Source organism: Toxorhynchites rutilus, chromosome 2, assembly GCF_029784135.1.
Source record: "Toxorhynchites rutilus septentrionalis strain SRP chromosome 2, ASM2978413v1, whole genome shotgun sequence".
Taxonomy (NCBI): Eukaryota; Metazoa; Arthropoda; class Insecta; order Diptera; family Culicidae; genus Toxorhynchites; species Toxorhynchites rutilus.
The window spans coordinates 62,655,475-62,673,956 of NC_073745.1; the positions used below are offsets into that span (position 1 = coordinate 62,655,475).

Consider the following 18,482-nt stretch of genomic DNA (forward strand, 5'->3'; position numbering starts at 1 on the left):
AAAAAACGAGTTTTACTTTAAGGAACAAAAAATCTATTTGTATTGAAAAAAGTGACAAAACAGTGCCCACTTCGAAAATGGATATGTTTTTGATAAATTTCCATTGGAAGACCCCTTAACCCATTAACGACACAGCAAGGAATTTTGATTATTGGCGTTACAGAAACCCCAATCTTCAACAATTATTTCTTCCGTTTTCTGGAAAATGACAAAAAAACGAAAAATTGCCAAGTAAAAAAATTGTCCAAAACCTTCATTTTTGTTCCTGTTGGAGGTTCAATCCAGTGGTTTTTTTTTCGACATCATAATGTGTGTCCATTTATCAAAGTAATACTGTAGAAAAGTTTACATCTTTTTGCATTTTATAATGTTTTGTTTTTTGTTGGGTTTATGTGAGGTTATGTACTTTCCACACATAGTTGCTCCAAACCGAATTTAGTTATACAAAATTGAATGAAATCTATAGTAAGTGATAGCTAATAAACTAAGCTATCTTGTTGCCAAAACCTTACCTTTCCAAAGCCATGCAAAATTATCAAATTTGCTGTTCGATTTTTCGAACGCTTGATCTAGTATGGGTTAAATGTTTAAGTTTTGACATTTTGACATGTTTTGAAGCAAACGGCTCGACCTGGTCCATTTATACACGTGATCGTATCTGATTCAGTTGAAAATATGTAGAATGCAGCGATTTCGAAAACGTTGTTTATCTTGTTTATCCGAAAATTGGTGGTTCGTGATGTGCAAAACGGTGCATCGCACCGGGCTGTTGCTAGGAAGAACGGTATCAGTAAGCCCCGGAAACAGTGTCGAAAAAATCTTTGTCACTAAGCTCAAATGCTTAGATTGTCGGACTATGTTGCATTGAAAATCTATGTATTCCAAATGAAAATCAAAATGACAGATCTAGACAATCGACGAATATGAGCAGATAAACTTTAGTTTTTCAAAATATTTCGACATTCATTTCTCCACTCAGCGTCACATTGATCATAATTATTGAAGACGCCAAAGTTGCTATTTTAGGGGGGTTTCCGTAGCCACATTGGTTGCGCGTTCGCTTACTAAGCGATCGATCGTGAGTTCAAAACTCAGGGTCCTCAATTTGACTATCTTTGTGTTGTTATGGAATAACTACGTCCACGCAACAATCATCAACGATGGAGATCGATCCACGGATGAATGAAGATCGATCCACGGACGAATGAAGATCGACCTTGACCTTCTTTCTTGTGAAGAGGCTTTAGACTTTTCAGTTCATTCGCCTCTATGAAGATCGATTCATCCTTACAACTTCTCTGCTCTGCAAGAAACATCGAGCTATTGTGCTATTAATAACCCAACAATGATCAATATCAACTGTCTCCGCTGTCCGGTCCGCTGAACAATGAACGAACAGGAAGAATACTCTTACGCCTAAATGGCAACTACTGTGTAATTTACCTTAATGTAATGGAACAAACAAAATACTTTTACGCCTAAATGGCTACTCACTACTGTGTAATTTGCAATTTATAGAAACCTAAACATATAACATGTACATGATTAGAACCCGGCTCTGTTACAGCTAAAATGCTAATAAACCTGAATAAATAAGCAAAAGGAATAAAAAAAGTTGCCATTTTGGTGAAATGAATGCTTTTTGTCAAATATATAAGAAATTTGAAACTGTAAATTTTCCTGCTAAATATTTTTCTTTTTTTTTTGTTGGTGCTACTGTCAGTGATCTTAATGTCAATTTTGAGCCCTATCTGCCATTTAGTTTGTTCACATCGTCATTGAGAATCATTTAACTTTTTTGTTCATTTTTGATATTCTATAACTCTATTGGTCATAGATATTGTGTGAAATTTAGTGTTGTAAACAAAATTTCTTGCCCCGAAACGTCAAAGACGTTGCAGAACATACATTTGGTGTATGAATGGTAAAAGGCTTCAAAGACAGCCGAGAAGAGATGAACGATTTGGAAGCAGTATCGAAAAAAAAATTAGCTGAAGAAAACATCGACAAAATAAAAGGAATGATGCTCGGAAATTGTCGTTTAAATTTGAGAGAGCAAGCCCGTGAATTAAATATCTCTCACGAGACCGTTCGTCATTTTTTTGGTTGATGTTTTGGGCAGGAGGAAAGTCGCAGCACGACTAGTGCCAAATGAGCTCAATTTTCTTCAAATCTGAAGAGTATGGCGGGTGAACAACTAATTGTAATCGTAATTGGTTCAACTTGGATATCGCTTTTAAGACGTTTGGCCTTCCAGAGCGAGGCGCATCTGCAGTGCTTGTACTGCCCATTTTAAATTCACTAAACCACCGATAAACTGTTGTTCTCGAAGGAGCAGAACTGTAATTTATATGACGGATGGTTTGAACTAATGTTTCTTAAGAAACCCATATTATAAGACATTGGCATGTGTTACTGTTGATCTTCAAACAACAACAAAAAATTGCTAGATCATGTAAAACTTGTCTCGAAAGTTTGACCTTCATTTAATGTTTCATCTCTAAGTTGAGCCTCGCAAGAAACTCTGTCGGATCGCGTTGGGCGACGAACGTATTAAGGAATCACACCTCAAAGTCTTCTGCAGACATTGAAGACCTTTTTTTACTTCTACTTGTACGTACTTCACAGAGAGCGAATTTTAAACTCTTCTCCGAATCAAGACCAAATAAATTGGAATTAAAAGACCAAAGCAAGAAAACGATATGATATTGACATTTTCGCAAATGCAGATGACATTCAATAAATTTAACTGAAAGAAGCACTTTGAAACATTTAATGTTGCGTGATTTATCTTATATATCTAGAGGGGCCACAAGAATCTTCATTGTAAGCAAAGGGTTTTGGAACCACAGATTTACAGGAATCCGAGATCCACGAAATTCTCCTGGAGACCTACGTCAATCGTGCTCTACCGAATCCAACATGCTATGAATTCCACAATTCCAGATCGAAAAAAATGTTTGGAACCGAACGAAATTATCATCATTTTGCAGCACGTCAACGCTCGCTACTTGTTGCAAAGCCGTTGAAAACATTGGTATGTTTGAATGGAAACCCACTTTGCCCATCCAAACTTATTAGGGTATTAACTGATTAACTTCACAATACTCTGTTTAACTTGAATAATCACAAAAGGCGTCTTATTTTTCCGACAGAGAATTCCAATACTGTCAGAAATATGGGCAAAAGTAATGACCAACAGTTAATTTTCATAAAAATAAACAACGGACACTTTATCTATAGACTCAATACTTTAGACCAGTGGTATTAAACTTTTTTTTTCCAGAGGGGCCACAAACACGTTTTAGTAATGGTATCGCCGACCGCAAAAATAAATAAATAAAAAGGGCGGTATCCAAGACACGATTACATTGTTAACGTAGGGCTTCGAAAGTATAACCGGCGAGAAATGCGAGAAACAAATATTATAGAAATACAAGAATGAAACTCTTTAGTACAAACATTTGGTTACACTGACGAGGGACGATGAATGGATGCTTTCACTGAGTGAAGGGCCTGAACGTTTCGCGAAACAACAAAACGCCAATTTGAGCAGATTTCCAAATCCACTCTCAGAATTACCATGTACTGTCAGTTGCTCGCTGTCTAGAGCGACATGAAAACGCTGACCTGACTGAGCTACCAAAAAAAAACTCAGAACCAAATCTGGTGTGTTGTGGGTTGATGGTGTCGCAGCAACCTCTTTCAGTTTTCACCGCTGAGGAATACCTTCTACGCATGCGGCTTGAAATGTGCTGCATTTTGACGCCATTTTCATCCCGGACAACAAAGCTCGAAGGGGGTCTTCGTAGCCACATTGGTTGCGCGTTCGCTTAGTAAGCAATCGATCGTGAGTTCATAACTCAGGGCCCTCATTGACCATCTTTGTGTTGTTACAGAATAGCTACGTCCACGCAACAATCATCACCGATGGAGATCGATCCACGGTCGAAATAAGATCGATTCATCCATACAACTGCTCTGCTCTACAAGAAACATCGGGCTGCTGTTCTATAAATAACTCAACAATGATCAACAACTTTCTCCGCTGTCCGGTCTAACTGGATAATGAAAGAACAGATAGAAAACTCTTACGCCTAAATGGCTACTGTGTGAATGTACCATATGTAATGGTATAGAAGGAATACTGGCGAATGGCAACTGTGTAATGTGCTAATTATAGATATGATAACCATGTGACATGTACACGATTAAAATTCGGCTCTGTTACAGCTAAAATGCTAATGAGCCTTAAATAAATAAATGGGATAAAAAAAAACAAAGCTCGAATTAACGAAAATTGATTGATCGATCGGAAGGTCACCAATAAATCATTCACGATTTATCACTCATCCTACTAACGACCAGAAGACAGCGGCAGCGAAGCTTTTCAAATAGTCTTTTCCAAGACACGCAGTACGTCCTGTTTAATATTTCTCCTCTGCTTTACATCTGTCCGTCAGTGCGAGCTCCGCACTATGCTTATATCGCGCGTCTTCTTTATCTTTTTTTATATTTTTTATCTTTCGGAAGTGATTGTCATAACACTTCGGTCAGTGACTGATATGCCCCCACCGAACGGCACTACTGTATTCGATATCTATCCTCATTCATCCTTTGTATCAAGCAACACAGCTGTGTCTGTTGTCAGCATTTAGTTCACTTGAATAATGATTACCATGGTTTGAATTATAAGGACTTTAAAATTTCTCAGTTCATTCGCACCTAGCCTTGAAAAGACCAATTTTGTAAACTTGAGAAAAGCTATAGCCCCCTCTCTAAGGGGGGGGGGGTCCGCCATACAAATGAAACACAAATTTCTGCATTACTCGGAAATTAACCAAGCAAACGAAACCAAAGTTGGCATGTGAAAGTTTTAGGGTGCAATAAATGTTTCTATGATGGTTAGACAGTCCTTCCCCCACTCAAAGGGGGGGGGGGGCTGCCATACAAATGAAACACAAATTTCTGCATTACTCGAGAATTAATCAAGCAAATGAAACCAAATTTGGCATGTGGAGGTTTTAGGATGCAATAAATGTTTCTATGGTGTTAAGATACTCCTTCCCCCTCTCTTAGAGGGGGCTGCCGTACAAATGAAACACAAATTTTTGCATTACCCGAGAATTAATCAAGCAAATTAAACCAAATTAGGCATATGGAAACTTTAGGGTGCAATGAATGTTTCTATGGTGGTTAGATACCCCTCTCCCCTCTCTTAGGGGGGCTGCCATACAAATAAAACACAAATTTCTGCATTACTCGAGAATTAATCAAGTAAATGGGCGGGACGAAGTTTGCCGGGTTAGCTAGTACAAAATAAATTGAATACGGGCGGAGCTTAAATTACAATACACATTGTCCGTAGAACGAAAGCTGCATTTCGTATTTCTATTTAATGAACACGTGTCCTGTTCTTCGATAAGCACCTCAATGGCGAGATAGCAGATGGAGGCGTAATGGAAACCTACCTGGGAGTGCTTTCAAACGATAATGATGTCCCAGCCCCCGACCTCCAGGAGATCCTGCGAGAAATCGGGCTGCTGAAGGCAAATAGAGCCGCTGGAAAAGACCGACTTCCGTCTGAACTCTATAAACACGGTAAAAATATACTGGTAATCATTGGGTAATATCCAGGATTTGGGAGGAGGAGAAATTACCAGAAGGATGGATGGAGGGTATTGTTTGCCCCATCTATAAAAAGGGCGATCGGTTCGAGTGCGGCAACTACCGCGGCATAACGCTAACTAACGCCGCTTACAAGGTGCTCTCACAGATTCTAACACGTCGTCTATCCCCGATAGCCAAAGGCTTCGTAGGGCAGTACCAAGCGGGCTTCATGGGGGCCCGCACCACTACGGACCAGATTTTTGCCCTCCGACAAATCCTCCAGAAATGTCGGGAGTACAACGTGATCACTCATCACATATTCATAGACTTTAAGGCAGCTTATGATACAGTCGATCGAGAACAGCTATGGCAGATCATGCACGACTACGGTTTTCCGGACAAACTGACACGGCAAGTACCCAACTCCTGGGCTTCGCAGATGATATTGAATCAATAGCAAGAAACTTTGCGACGGCTGAGGCAAACTACGCCAGACTAAAAGCGGAGGCCAGGAGAGTGGGATTACTAATTAATGCGTCTAAAACCAAGTACATGGTGGGAAGAGGCTCAAAGGAGAAAACAGTGAGCCTCCCACGGACAGTGACAGTGGACGGCGATGAACTGGAAATGGTTGATGAATTCGTGTACTTGGGATCTATGATTACCGCCGACAACAATACCACGAAAGAGATCCAACGACGCATTCAAGCTGGAAATCGTGCATACTTTGCGCTCCGCAAGACGCTTCGGTCAAGGAGAATACGGCGTCGCACAAACCTAACGGTGTATAAAACCTTGATAAGACCAGTGTTCCTTTATGGACTCGAGACTGTGACGCTGCTCACGGAGGACATACGCGCTCTGGCCGTATTTGAGCGGAAAGTGCTGCGGACTATTTTTGGTGAAATACAAACGGATAGCGGAGAGTGGCGCAGACATATGAACCACGAGCTACAGGCACTACTTGGAGAGATTCCCATTGTTCACCTGGCGAAAGTCGGGAGGTTACGGTGGGCCGGACATGTCGCGAGGATGCCGGACGACAGTGCAGTGAAATCCGTTCTCTTCAATGACCCCGCCGGCACCAGAAATGTAGGGGCTCAACGTGCCAGGTGACTCGACCAGATCGAAGCCGACTTGCGAGTGACGGGACGCTTACGGAATTGGCGACGAGTGGTCCAGGACCGAGTAGATTTGAGACGAATAATTGAGACAGCACGAGCCACCACGGCTCTCAACTGATTATGTATGTGTATGTGTTCTGTTTTCTGATTTGGCGCCATTACTGAATGTTGTAGTCCTACGTGAAAAATAGGTAATGATTTCTGACGTCTTTGTTGTTGTTAGACATACAAAATAGTTTAAAATAATGTAACACTAGATAGATCAACCAAAAGAGCCCGGTTGAGTATGACTGCTTTAGACTAGCTCAAGGACAATACAATGAATCTCTCACGACTCGAAGAAGTTACCAATAATTTACATGTTAAGAATTGTACTATGTACATTGCTTGTTATTCTTTCTCGGGGACCTATACTGTTCGATAGAAGATGCGTACCTTCTGTCCACAGATATCCTCATGAATCTAGGGCCGCGGGAAATTTCACAACCGAATGGAACTTGGTGATGTGTGCAAATAAGATGTGGAAATGGTATTTAACAAAGGCAAAGCAAATCAGTCTACCGCCATCAGATCAGCAGAATAGAGATCAGACAACAAAAACAAAACAAAGAAAACAAAAACAGAACAACTAGAGGAATGGCCAAACCGGCCGGCTTATTCCCGGTCCTTACCTCGTTCTTCCGCTTTCGAGTCGTTGTTGGTTTTCTCTTTTGCCTGTCTTATTCGAGCCGGAACTAGTGGTTCCTGCATAGAGGATAGCGTTGGCACTCCCTTGCTCCTGTGCACCACGAAACCTAAAAAGACGAAGAGTCACATAATTAGTCGTGAAAGGTTAATTTAGCGTAATTTGACAACTTTACCGTCATCCGGGTCCTGATACTGGGGCTGCTGTTGCTGCTGTGGATGCTGCGGTGTATGCTGCTGGTACTGTGGCGGCGGCTCATGCATATCCCGAGTCGAGACATGCTTTCGTAAAGTACTCGCAGAAGGTGAACGGGTTACTGTGTCGGCGGCGGCAGACGGCGGGGAAAGAGAAAGAGAGAAGTGATATCAAATTAGCGGTTTTCACTGCTACCGTTCAAAAATCAAAACGAAAAAAAACTATGCCTCTACCCAAGATGATGGGATCGACGAAATTAAACTATAGAGCGCTATATTCAACTATATTCAACAAAACAACAACAACAAAAAACAGACAATTCAAGCACAAGACACGAAAAGCACACCACATATCGATAGGCTCGAAGGAGAGTACCAAAGCAAATGATATACAGCACCACAGAGATGGGGCGGTAAACCCCGAAATGAAAATGCATGCAAACCTGAACGATGCGCTCTTTCTCGCTCTCTGAGTCTTGAGAGTTTTATTTCTTGCGCATGCAGAGAATCGAGCGCACCTGTGAGTGGGCCTTATTCCAAATTCCAGATGGAATAACGCCACCGACGATGAAAGAACCGATTAAAAGGCTTAATCTGAAATCAAAACCCTACAATTACCACTTCGTAACGTTGTTGATTATGCTTCTGTTTTTCTGGCTGAACATGAGAGATTGAAGATCTGCATAATTTCCTCTCAAATCTCGTGCACACAGTCAATCAACCGCGGCTTTGGATTAAATTCTCGGTAAAATGTAGCTAATGTTTCACGATTCTGCTCTCCGAGTGACATTATCATTGAATGGACTGGCAATGAATATTTTATACAGGTGTAGAGTGCACACATAACCGTTTTATAAATCGCGGGCTGGGTAATAAAATCTTCTTCGCGACAAAAAGTCGCTCTTACGTAGCTTGAAACAAAAAATAGTTCAATAGGGAATTATATTTTTCTTGTATTTCGTGGTCATGACGCAAAACGTGACGCAATTTTACCGGAAAGCGAATTAGAAAACATTGTCGGAGAATGAATCACAACCAGATGGCGCGGTTTTTAGAGACAAAAAAAAGTGCGAAATATATTGCAGTGTTTTTTTTCGTAATTAAATTTATTCAGTTCAGTTTACGGTGCATTCTTTGAGATTGTCTCAAGTGGTGTGCCTCCGCGCGTCGGTTGGTTATTCGGGTGTCGCTGTCTCAATTGTTTTCGCTTGATCTCATCAATTATGGAAGTGTCAAGGCTCACGCCCAAAGTGATGACAGTAATTCCAAAACCACACACTTTTCGGTGGTTTATGTCTTGCCCGACACCCGACATGACATGATATTGTTTGTTTTCTCACTAGCAGCGGTGATTAGCTCAGGGGTAAATGTTAATCGGGATTACTGTTCTTTGCGAAATCTGATCTCTTTGAAGCTGGTCACATCTTTATTACAATGTGCAATACTCAACCCTTGCATTGCGGCGGCCTATCGGAAGAGTTCTCTACACTAGACCAGTTATTTGTGACCGGAGTAGTATCCGTAGTTTTGATACCACTCTTAAACGGCCCTTATACCATCATTGATGATGACATTACCAGTGGTAATAATAGAGCAATTCCAAATGAAATCGTCCTGAAAATGCAGATTTTGAAAACATGTTTTTGATTCGAATTAAAATTTGTATTAAAAATTACGTTTTTACATATATACTTTATATCACATATAAAAATTACAAATTACATATTTACAAAAAATACAATTTTAGATATTTCAAATTAAAGTTTTTTTGTATATAAAAAAAGAGTATTCATTTTTGTGAGAGTATTAATTCAGTGTATATTTTTTTCACATTTTAACATCAATATCCTATAACTCTTTCTAAGACACTATTTCGGTACAAATCATAGTTTTTGAGATATAAATTATCAAAGATTTCTCTTACTAAAACGGACACGCCATTTTCAAAAGATACACTTGAGTCAAAGAAATCCCAATTGCTATGGAAAACTCATATTTCCTCCAACCCAAACGGAATACAAACTTTCATTCGAGTCAAAAATATTTATGTTTTGTCATTTGTCGATTTCATTTGTAATTGCTCAATAGCCAGAATCACCTCATTCCACATTATCGTTATTTTTTAACCTTACACAATTTATTTTATTCATTATAAACGATGAAGTTCGGACTGTGCGTGGAGCGTGTGGCAACTGTCGTGTTGACACACGCTTCAGCTGCTCAAATCGCTTTCTATCAATGAACGATTTCCGTACGTGTTCCGTACACTACAACGGTACCAAGAAACTGCTGATGTGGGAGCATAGTGCTTGGCGAGCTAGCGAGACCATTCTCATGTCACTTCGCAATCACAACTAAATGGATTTCTTCCCCTTCTTCTTCTACTTCTTCTTCTTGAATTATAGAGACCTTAAACGTTTGCATTTCATTCGTCTCTGGCCCTGAGAAGGGCCCTTGAGGACAATCCAATCCAAACATTTTCTACACCTGCCTTGACAAAGGCACTACATTGTCGTTTGACGCTTCTCAGCAATCATCCAAAGACGTTCTTGAAATGGATTTCCATAGCCAATGACACCATTTGTAAACAATCTGTATCGAATTGTCATCTGCACCTCGTTTTCCGCTAAACACTCCGTTCGGTCCGGCTGCAGAAAACAAATGGAATTGCACTCACGATAAGCCTTGCGTAATGTGAGCATTGTTTTGAGAGTGCATGCAGCAGTGATTTCACTTCCACAGTTCTCAACGTTCGAAATATTCTCTCTTTGTAATTATGAAGAGCGAGGGAGCATCGCTCGCTGATGGTGATGTCAAAGCAGGAGCAGTATATGTATTTTCATTTTAATTCGTCGGGAGAATCTACCGACTAGCGCTGGAAACATTCTGTTCGAAAGTATAATGACATGTTAATTGACTACGAAATCTCAACAACTTAGAAGAAATCCGTGTCATTGGAGAAGAAATGATTGGAGAATTAGTAATATGTACATTTAAAACAATAGGAAGTTTTAGGAAAACAATAAAAAGTAATGAATAAAAACAGCAAAAATGCAAGAATGTGAATGGAGACGGAGGACGCGGAAGAGTAAAAAGAATAGAAATGATATAGTAAATAAAATGAAAGATACAAAGAAAAAGAAGAAAAATATAAAAATAAAGAATTTTGGAAAAGTGAGATGTAGAGTAACATGTTTTCCAATAACACTTCCACTGGATCGTTTTGACAAGAGCAATAATTTTGCTTTTAATTTTTTTTTGTCGATTGTTGTTTTGCGAAAACAAACGCGAACACTGTTTCCTTTCGTTAAATTGTAATCATCCGAGAGGGAACATTTTATTGGAGAAGTATTTGCAGAAAGAGAGAATTGGAGAATGAGTAGTTGAAACAGAAGTAAGAAAAGTAAATAGATTTAAAAATAAGAAGAGTTATAGGAGCCAAAAAAGTTAAAAGAGAAGAAAAAATAAGAACAGTGAGAAGAATAAGATGACGCGGAAGAGTATGTAGATTAAAAAATGAAAAAGTGAGATGGCGAGATAGAAAAAAAAGAAGGTTGAAAAATCAAATATAAAGTGACATGATTTTCAATTTTAATAACACTGTCAGGGAACTCTGTTAATAAGAGCGACAATTTTACTTCACTCTTTTTTGTCGGTTGCTGCCATTTCATCAAAGTCGAACACTGTTTTCTCTTATTGTAATTTAGTCATTGGAAGTGTTAGAATGATTCAGTGTATCTTTCACTATTATTACTATTATTACTATCGCTTCCCTTTTACAGTAATGATGTGCTGTGATAGTAAAACTCGGATTAGCGTCGTTATTACCCGTCATTTCAGTTTTATCGACCTCGCACGATCACGACATGATCATGTCAGGGTTTTCTAAGGATTCGAAAAATAATAATTATAAATATAGAAGATATTCGTTTTTTTTTTAATTTTTCAAATAGCGAACTTTTCGATGCGTGCTACTTCTTGTATAGATCTATAGATTTCTCGAAAAATGATTCTTAGGAAATTGTATAATTTCACTTACCAGTATACAGCTCAAGTTACATTAAATTTGGCATCACTGCTTATTTTATAGTAACAGCTGGAACTTGTCATTTTAGAAAATAAGATATCAGTCGATTGATTCACCCCGATAGACGGTGAAGTGCAATCTATAGATATTCTCTACGCATACTGAAACATAGATTCTTTTGTTTCGTTCATTTCGGTTTTGTTTTCCTTTCAAGAAGGCAGAAGCGTTCATTGACGACTGAGACTATACGAATGAGCTATATTCATATTCATCACCGTATCAGCGTAAACCGAAGGACGTTACCAGCTATTCAATTGAAAGTTTGATCCGTTTCGTTTCACAAGCATGGATTGTCCCGGACTGTCTTTCAGGAAAAAAAAAACTATTATTATAGAAGGGCATAGGGCAATCTTTCATTTCTACCTTTTCATTGGTTTCAGTGAGTTGGCTTCGATTTTTTTTATTTAAATATAAACTCTCGAATAAATCGGTGTTTAATTCGTGTAGCGACAGGAGCGTGCATAAAGGAGGAGAAATACGTTCTTTATTGAGCGTGAGGAGAGAGAGCAGGAATGTATTGAGGCGGTGAGAATAAAGTGCAACGTGCAGCAGGTTTATTATTGGCATACGATTTGTCAATGAGAGTTACATTTTGAGTCCCTGGTAACATTAGTAACATTTGTGGTCGGTTCTGTAAGGCGTTTTCTCATGGACGGTGGAATGTTTGTAAATATACTAACGGTGCCATTTAAAGCCCACACACGAAGAACCTGTGAATAACGCCTTGGAAGACAATATTCGTGGAGATTTTTTTTCTCACGGAGTCTGATTTTCCAGTCTGTGTTAGGGAAATGGCTTGCGGTCTGCCTGTATGTGAGATTAGAAGCTCACATTTTCAACAAATTAACCATTGGGGAATTTATAATTTTCTATATTGCCCTAACAATTTATTATTGTTGGGGAAGGTCCGAATCGGTTGGTGCAAAAATATCGTGAATTGATCAATGAACGTCTGAGCAAATAAAGCTCAAAATTAGACAGCATTTCGTTACGCAACCATTTAGAGTTTTTTTTTGTAATCCTAATATTTACCCGAAGGACGTAATCATACGACGAAACCAAAATTCACGCCAAAATCTAATGATCAATGAAGGAAAAGTTTGCTGAGGCTGTATGGAATAATATTATTGACAATCTCTAAATTTTTCAAAAAATAATACCATGGATTTTATAACATCAACTTGTCAAAATTCTATTGCTTCACATAGAGCAATTCCACGTCAAATCAGCCGAAACAACAGCCGATTCTGACCCAGCTCTCTCGGTTTTTTTTTTAACTTTTGTACATATTATGGTGACAGGTACCTAAAATCACAATTTTAATCGTTAGATGACCAATTTTAATTGCGACAATTTTTTTTATAAAGGTGTATCCAGAATCATAGACCCTTTTTTGAGAAAAATCAGCTATGCTTTCTGCCAAAAAAAGGACAATTCCGCAAAAAGGATTTTTAATATAAAATATTAAAATTGGACAAATGATAATCAAAATGTTTTTTGGGGTGGAATAGCTTTATATCGATTTAAAATTCTCGTTTTCAATAACACCCGTCAGGTACATTGTGTACTTTCTAAGGTTCTTCGCGAACCCGGTCGACCAACCTCAATCAGTGCAATAATATTTAACCACCGAGTGAGTGTTTTCGGTATCAATGACCGTTTTCTCAGCCCAATGAATAAATTATCCGCTTGTAACTTAGCAAATTTGTTTAATAGTGGTGCTGCAAAGTACAACGGCTAATTGTGTCGTTGATACATCGACACGCTATGGATCGTTTGGAATCATGTTTCCCACCGCAAGCAAGCGAGCCAATCAATGCTGCATACATGTTAGAGCATTTAACCGGTGCTCCACCATGCGCATGCATAGCATACTTTCGCAAGCCGCCTCACTTTTTTCTATTTATTTATTTTTTTTCGCTAACTTTTCAATTTCGCAGGTGTTTAACGGGTTAAGAATGTTCATTACACTTTTTTTCTTTCGGTCGTTGCTTTTCGGAATGTTGCGGGTTTCCGCATACCTGTTGCGGCGTTTGCAAACGAAAATTAACCGGGCCCTCGCTGTATCCGCGGGCACCTTGGAACGGAGAATGCAAATCGTTTATCACCCGAGAGAACAAATCCGCAAAGCGCTGCTTCAACGACTACGCGGGCTGCGGTAGAGCTACCTTCGCCGGGGGCAGTTCATGTCTTGCCATAAATGAATGGGAATTGAAAATGTAACACAGCTTCCAAATTGGGACGCTTTCCTTGTGATTGAGTGTAGTGTCGACTGAAATAATGGGACTGATGTTGGGCGATGAGTGGTTTGCGAATTTCATTTTTCAACTATACGAAACGCTTTCTGTAATTGCGATTACTGAAGGTTAATGACTGGTAAAATTTTTTTTTAGTTATGTTAGCATTCAGAACGGGGTTCGTATACGTATAACGTATAAGGTTTACGAAGGTTCATCAGCTATTCAAAAATGTTTCCCTTTTCCATCCTAGAGGAAATCGCGAGTTATCGATCGATTCCTACATAAACGTAGAGAAACTAGATTGCCATTGTAAATAAACAAAAAATATATCGGTTCCGTAAAGCTAATATGGTTGGGCCTTACAAATAAATGAATAAGAAATAAAAGGTTTACAAAGCATCGATAACTAATGCTCGTAAAGGTAGCTGTTACATTAGGTAGATCGGCAGTATGTCGTCATTTTCCGCGACAAGACAATTTTACAGCATGACAACGCCAAATCACATGTTCATAGATCGGTCATAAACCATCTAGAAGGATTGAAATGAGAGGTTCTACCAACATTCGCGGATTCTTTCGTGAAAGCATCACGTCACCAAACTTCTGGTGAGCAGAAACCATCGTTAATACGCCAGGGGAATGCCAAAACGGTAGTTATGGAGATACGTCAGCTTTGCGCGTATGTCCCATCATACACGGGACTGGGCTACTTCGGACCACTACTGGTGAAATTGAGAAGGTCTCGCGTGAAACGATGGACCGTACTCTTCATCTGCTTGACAGTGCTTGCAGTTCACCTGAAAATCGTCTATACACTTTCAACATAATTTTCCGCGTTCGTCGATTTGGGGGATTTGTGGATCTCCAGCAAAATTTACCAACCACAACGAAACCAATTCCTAGCCAACACCAAATGGAATTTTATACCATCGTGAGCACCACACATGGGAGGAGCTTAGAAACGTTTGGTACTGCTCAAAAAAAAAAAACGGCTATCAAAATCGCTAGGCCTATCTCATTTACGTGAATATTCCAAACTCACTCCGATAAAATACTATTGTTTCCATTCTATTGGACTTGAGTATTCGTTTTTTAATACAGGTTGGACTCGATTATCCGGGATTCGATTTTCGTTTGGAGTATTTTTTTTTTTCGATTCGATTTCGATTCGATTGGAGTATTTTTTTTTTTTTGATTTTCGGAAATTTTGAATAATTTGTACAATAATTTCATATCGAATAGCCAATTTGGGTATCGAATGAAAGGGCTTGACTAGTAGAACACCGTAATTTATGAAAAATTCAATCCAAGATGGCGGCCACTATAAAATGGCGGATTACATATTTTCTCAGAACCCCAAGTCGGAATGTTCGGAATGTTTTCATGATTATCTGTACTGTATTCTATTAGTTAAATCATTTCATTTGATACCGATTTTGAGGGGATTAAAAATACATAGTCGACCATTTAGTGCTGGCGACCTTTTTGAATTTATGTTGTTTATTATGTTTTGTGTTCTCCAAGTCAAGCTATTCAGCCATTTTTTAGCAACGGCCAAATTGAATTTTTAAAGATCATGGAATACGCAGGTTTATAATGACAGTAGAATTAAAAGTGTCTTCCAAATTTCAGATCAATCAGTCAACAGGAATGGGGTTAATGTTCTATTAATGTGGGACAACTCTACAAACATTCAAAGATACATACAACCAGGTCAGGCCGAATGAAACCAATAAAAAGTAATTGTTTATTTGGGAGGTCTGGCCTGCTTGGATTTGGATTTTTTATGATCTACTGTGTTCTACCAGTCGAGCACTTTCATTTGATGCCCATATTGATGGGGCTTTGAAAAAAAATATGGCGCCATTTTGTGGTGGCGGTTATTTTGGATTTGCATTTTTCATAAATAACTGTGTTCTACTAGTCAATCCCTTTCATTTGATATCCATATTGATGGATTTCTGAAAAAAATATGTGATCCTCCATATCCTGTGATCCATCCTTTGATTTACATTATCAATAAATAACTGTGTTCTACGGTCAAGCCCTTCCGTTCGATACCCATATTGATGAGGTTTTGGGAAAACTCATATTGATGGGATTTTAAGAAAATGTGTACATAATTCGCCATTTTGTACCGACCGCTATCTTGGATTTTCAAGATCATGGAATACACAGTTTTATAATGATACCTGAGATAAAGGTGTCTTCTAAATTTCAGACCAAATTTCAGAAGGGGGTTAAATATCTATTAATGTGGTACAACGCTACAGACAAAGTTACAAAGTCACAAACATACAAACGGGTCCAAGCTAGATAAAACCGTTTAATAAATAAGAGCAAATCATAATTATATTACGTTTACCGAGAGAAAATTCGTTTTTTTTATGATTCGATTATCCGGAGTGAAAAAAAATCAATACTCCGGATAATCGAGTCCGACCTTTACCTATTTTCTCAGAACCACATCAATATGGGTATCAAATGAAAAGGCTTGCCTATTAGAACACAGTTATTTATGAAAAATGCCCAAAAATGTATCGAAATAAAGTTCTCGACTAGTAGAACATAGCAGATAATGAAAAATCAGATTTCAAGATGGCCGCAGTCCCCAAACAACTAATTACTTTTTGAATGTTTTCTTTCATCTTGACCTGTTTCTATGTAAGTTTGAATGTTTGTTGGGTTGCCCACATTAGTAGGAAATTAACTCCGTTCCTGTTGAATGATTGATCTGAAATTTGGAACATACATTTAATTCTACTGTCATTATAAAATTGCGTACTCCATGATCTTGAAAAATTCAATTTGGCCGCCGCAAAAAAATGGCTGAATGGCTTGATTTGGAGAATACACTACACTATGAACAACATAAAATCGAAAAAGTTGCCACCACAAAATGGCCGACTATGTATTTTTTGCAATCCCCTCAATGTTGGTATCAAATGAAATGATTTGACTAATAGAATACAGTACAGGTCGGACTCGATAACATACAGACTCGATTATATGTGATTCGATTATATACAATTTTGGACTCAATTATATTCAGTTCGGAAAAAAATATTTGTTTATATTTCAAATATGGCTTATTTCACGAAGAAATGTAACCTTTCAACGTTAAGGTGAAGTTTAAGTGGCTATTACATGTGCAGTGGGGTAAAAATCGTGATTTTTGAAGATTTTGCTTGAATTTTTGTATCGATATTGCAGCCAAATTAAGAAAGATAAAAGTTAGGCGTCAAAGAACAAATTGTGGAGCGGTTAAAGAACTTCATTTTAATTGATAGAAACAATCTAGTTTAATATAAATTTTTAGGATAAAATTAATAATAACACATTAAAAATTAAAAAAAATTATTCACTTCCAAAATGTTATTAAAATCCACTAATTTAGTTGTTCCACTAGAATATCCTGTACTAAATTTTCTCATCTTTCAAATGAAAGCATCAGAATTGTCTTCCGTAGCGTACTTTTTAATGTAGAGCCAGTTTGAGGCAACAGAGTCCGAAACAAAAAAAAAGTTCTGTAACTCTGTCCTTGTTGAAATTCGAACATATGCCTAGGAGGATTTTTTTTAATCAAATATGATCGTCTATCACCTCCTGAGAGAATCTGGATAAATCATTTTTTTCATGTGAGAAAGGTGTTTTCTGACTTTAAGGGGATGAATCAAAAATCAAATTCCTCTCTTATTTTCAAAAAAACGAGAAATACATGCAAAGGAAAAAATGTGTTGACTCGATTATCCGGAGTGAAAAAAAAAATCAATACTCCGGATAATCGAGTCCAACCTGTATTAGGACAAGTCGGAATTTCGGAAATATTGAAGGAAAATGAGAAAATTCGAAAAATTTATTGTACTCTACATACTACTGACATCCTGATAGACGTTATTAGTCCAATCAGTATTTGCGTTAACGGAATTAGATCTTCGTTTGAAAAAGGTGATGGATTTTCTGTATTTACTTTATTGTGTTCGTCTCTGCCCATAGATCATATAGCGGTGAAAAAAAATTGAAAATTCTTGAGAATAATTCCCATATGTTCTACAATGTCACCGTGATATGCGTCGTTAGTCAAATCGATATTCGCATTAACGAAAATGATCTTCGTGTTCCGTTGGTGTGAAGTGGAAATGGTATTGGATTCTCAAGTGGAATAATGCACTTGGAAGATAAAAATTATGAATGAAAATTAACTTTTACGTATCACATATGTATTCCATGTAATGGAGTAACATTAGACCCGATTTTTTATGTTTTTCATTTCCATTTTGGGGTGGTCCGAAAAATCAATTTTCCTCCTTTTTTTTTCAAAAATTCATTACTTTTGAACTACTTTACCGATTTGGATGATCGACATATGAAATTGAAGCCAATTAGCTAGTCTTTTGTATATTACTTTTGCAAAAAATGATTTTGTTTTCGTAATTATGGATTGTATTTGTTTTTTTTATAATTTATTTGATTTCGGGACCAAGGACGCTATATTTTTTATATTTTTTCTTGTAAATTTTTTTTCATAACATATCCAAATAT

The 18,482-nt window shown here is 38.0% G+C and overlaps 1 protein-coding gene across 32 annotated transcripts in view; it reads right to left on the minus strand.

Moving 5' to 3' along the window:
* Positions 1–18,482, minus strand: part of LOC129766483 (patronin) — a 194,909-nt gene that overhangs the window by 52,030 nt on the left and 124,397 nt on the right. For all 32 annotated transcript variants that reach the window (XM_055767020.1, XM_055767017.1, XM_055767021.1 and 29 more), the window contains 2 exons: positions 7,595–7,735; positions 7,406–7,528 (listed from right to left, as the gene is read on the minus strand). In XM_055767020.1, the coding sequence (XP_055622995.1) occupies positions 7,406–7,528; positions 7,595–7,735 (264 nt within the window). The remainder of the gene's footprint in view (positions 1–7,405; positions 7,529–7,594; positions 7,736–18,482) is intronic.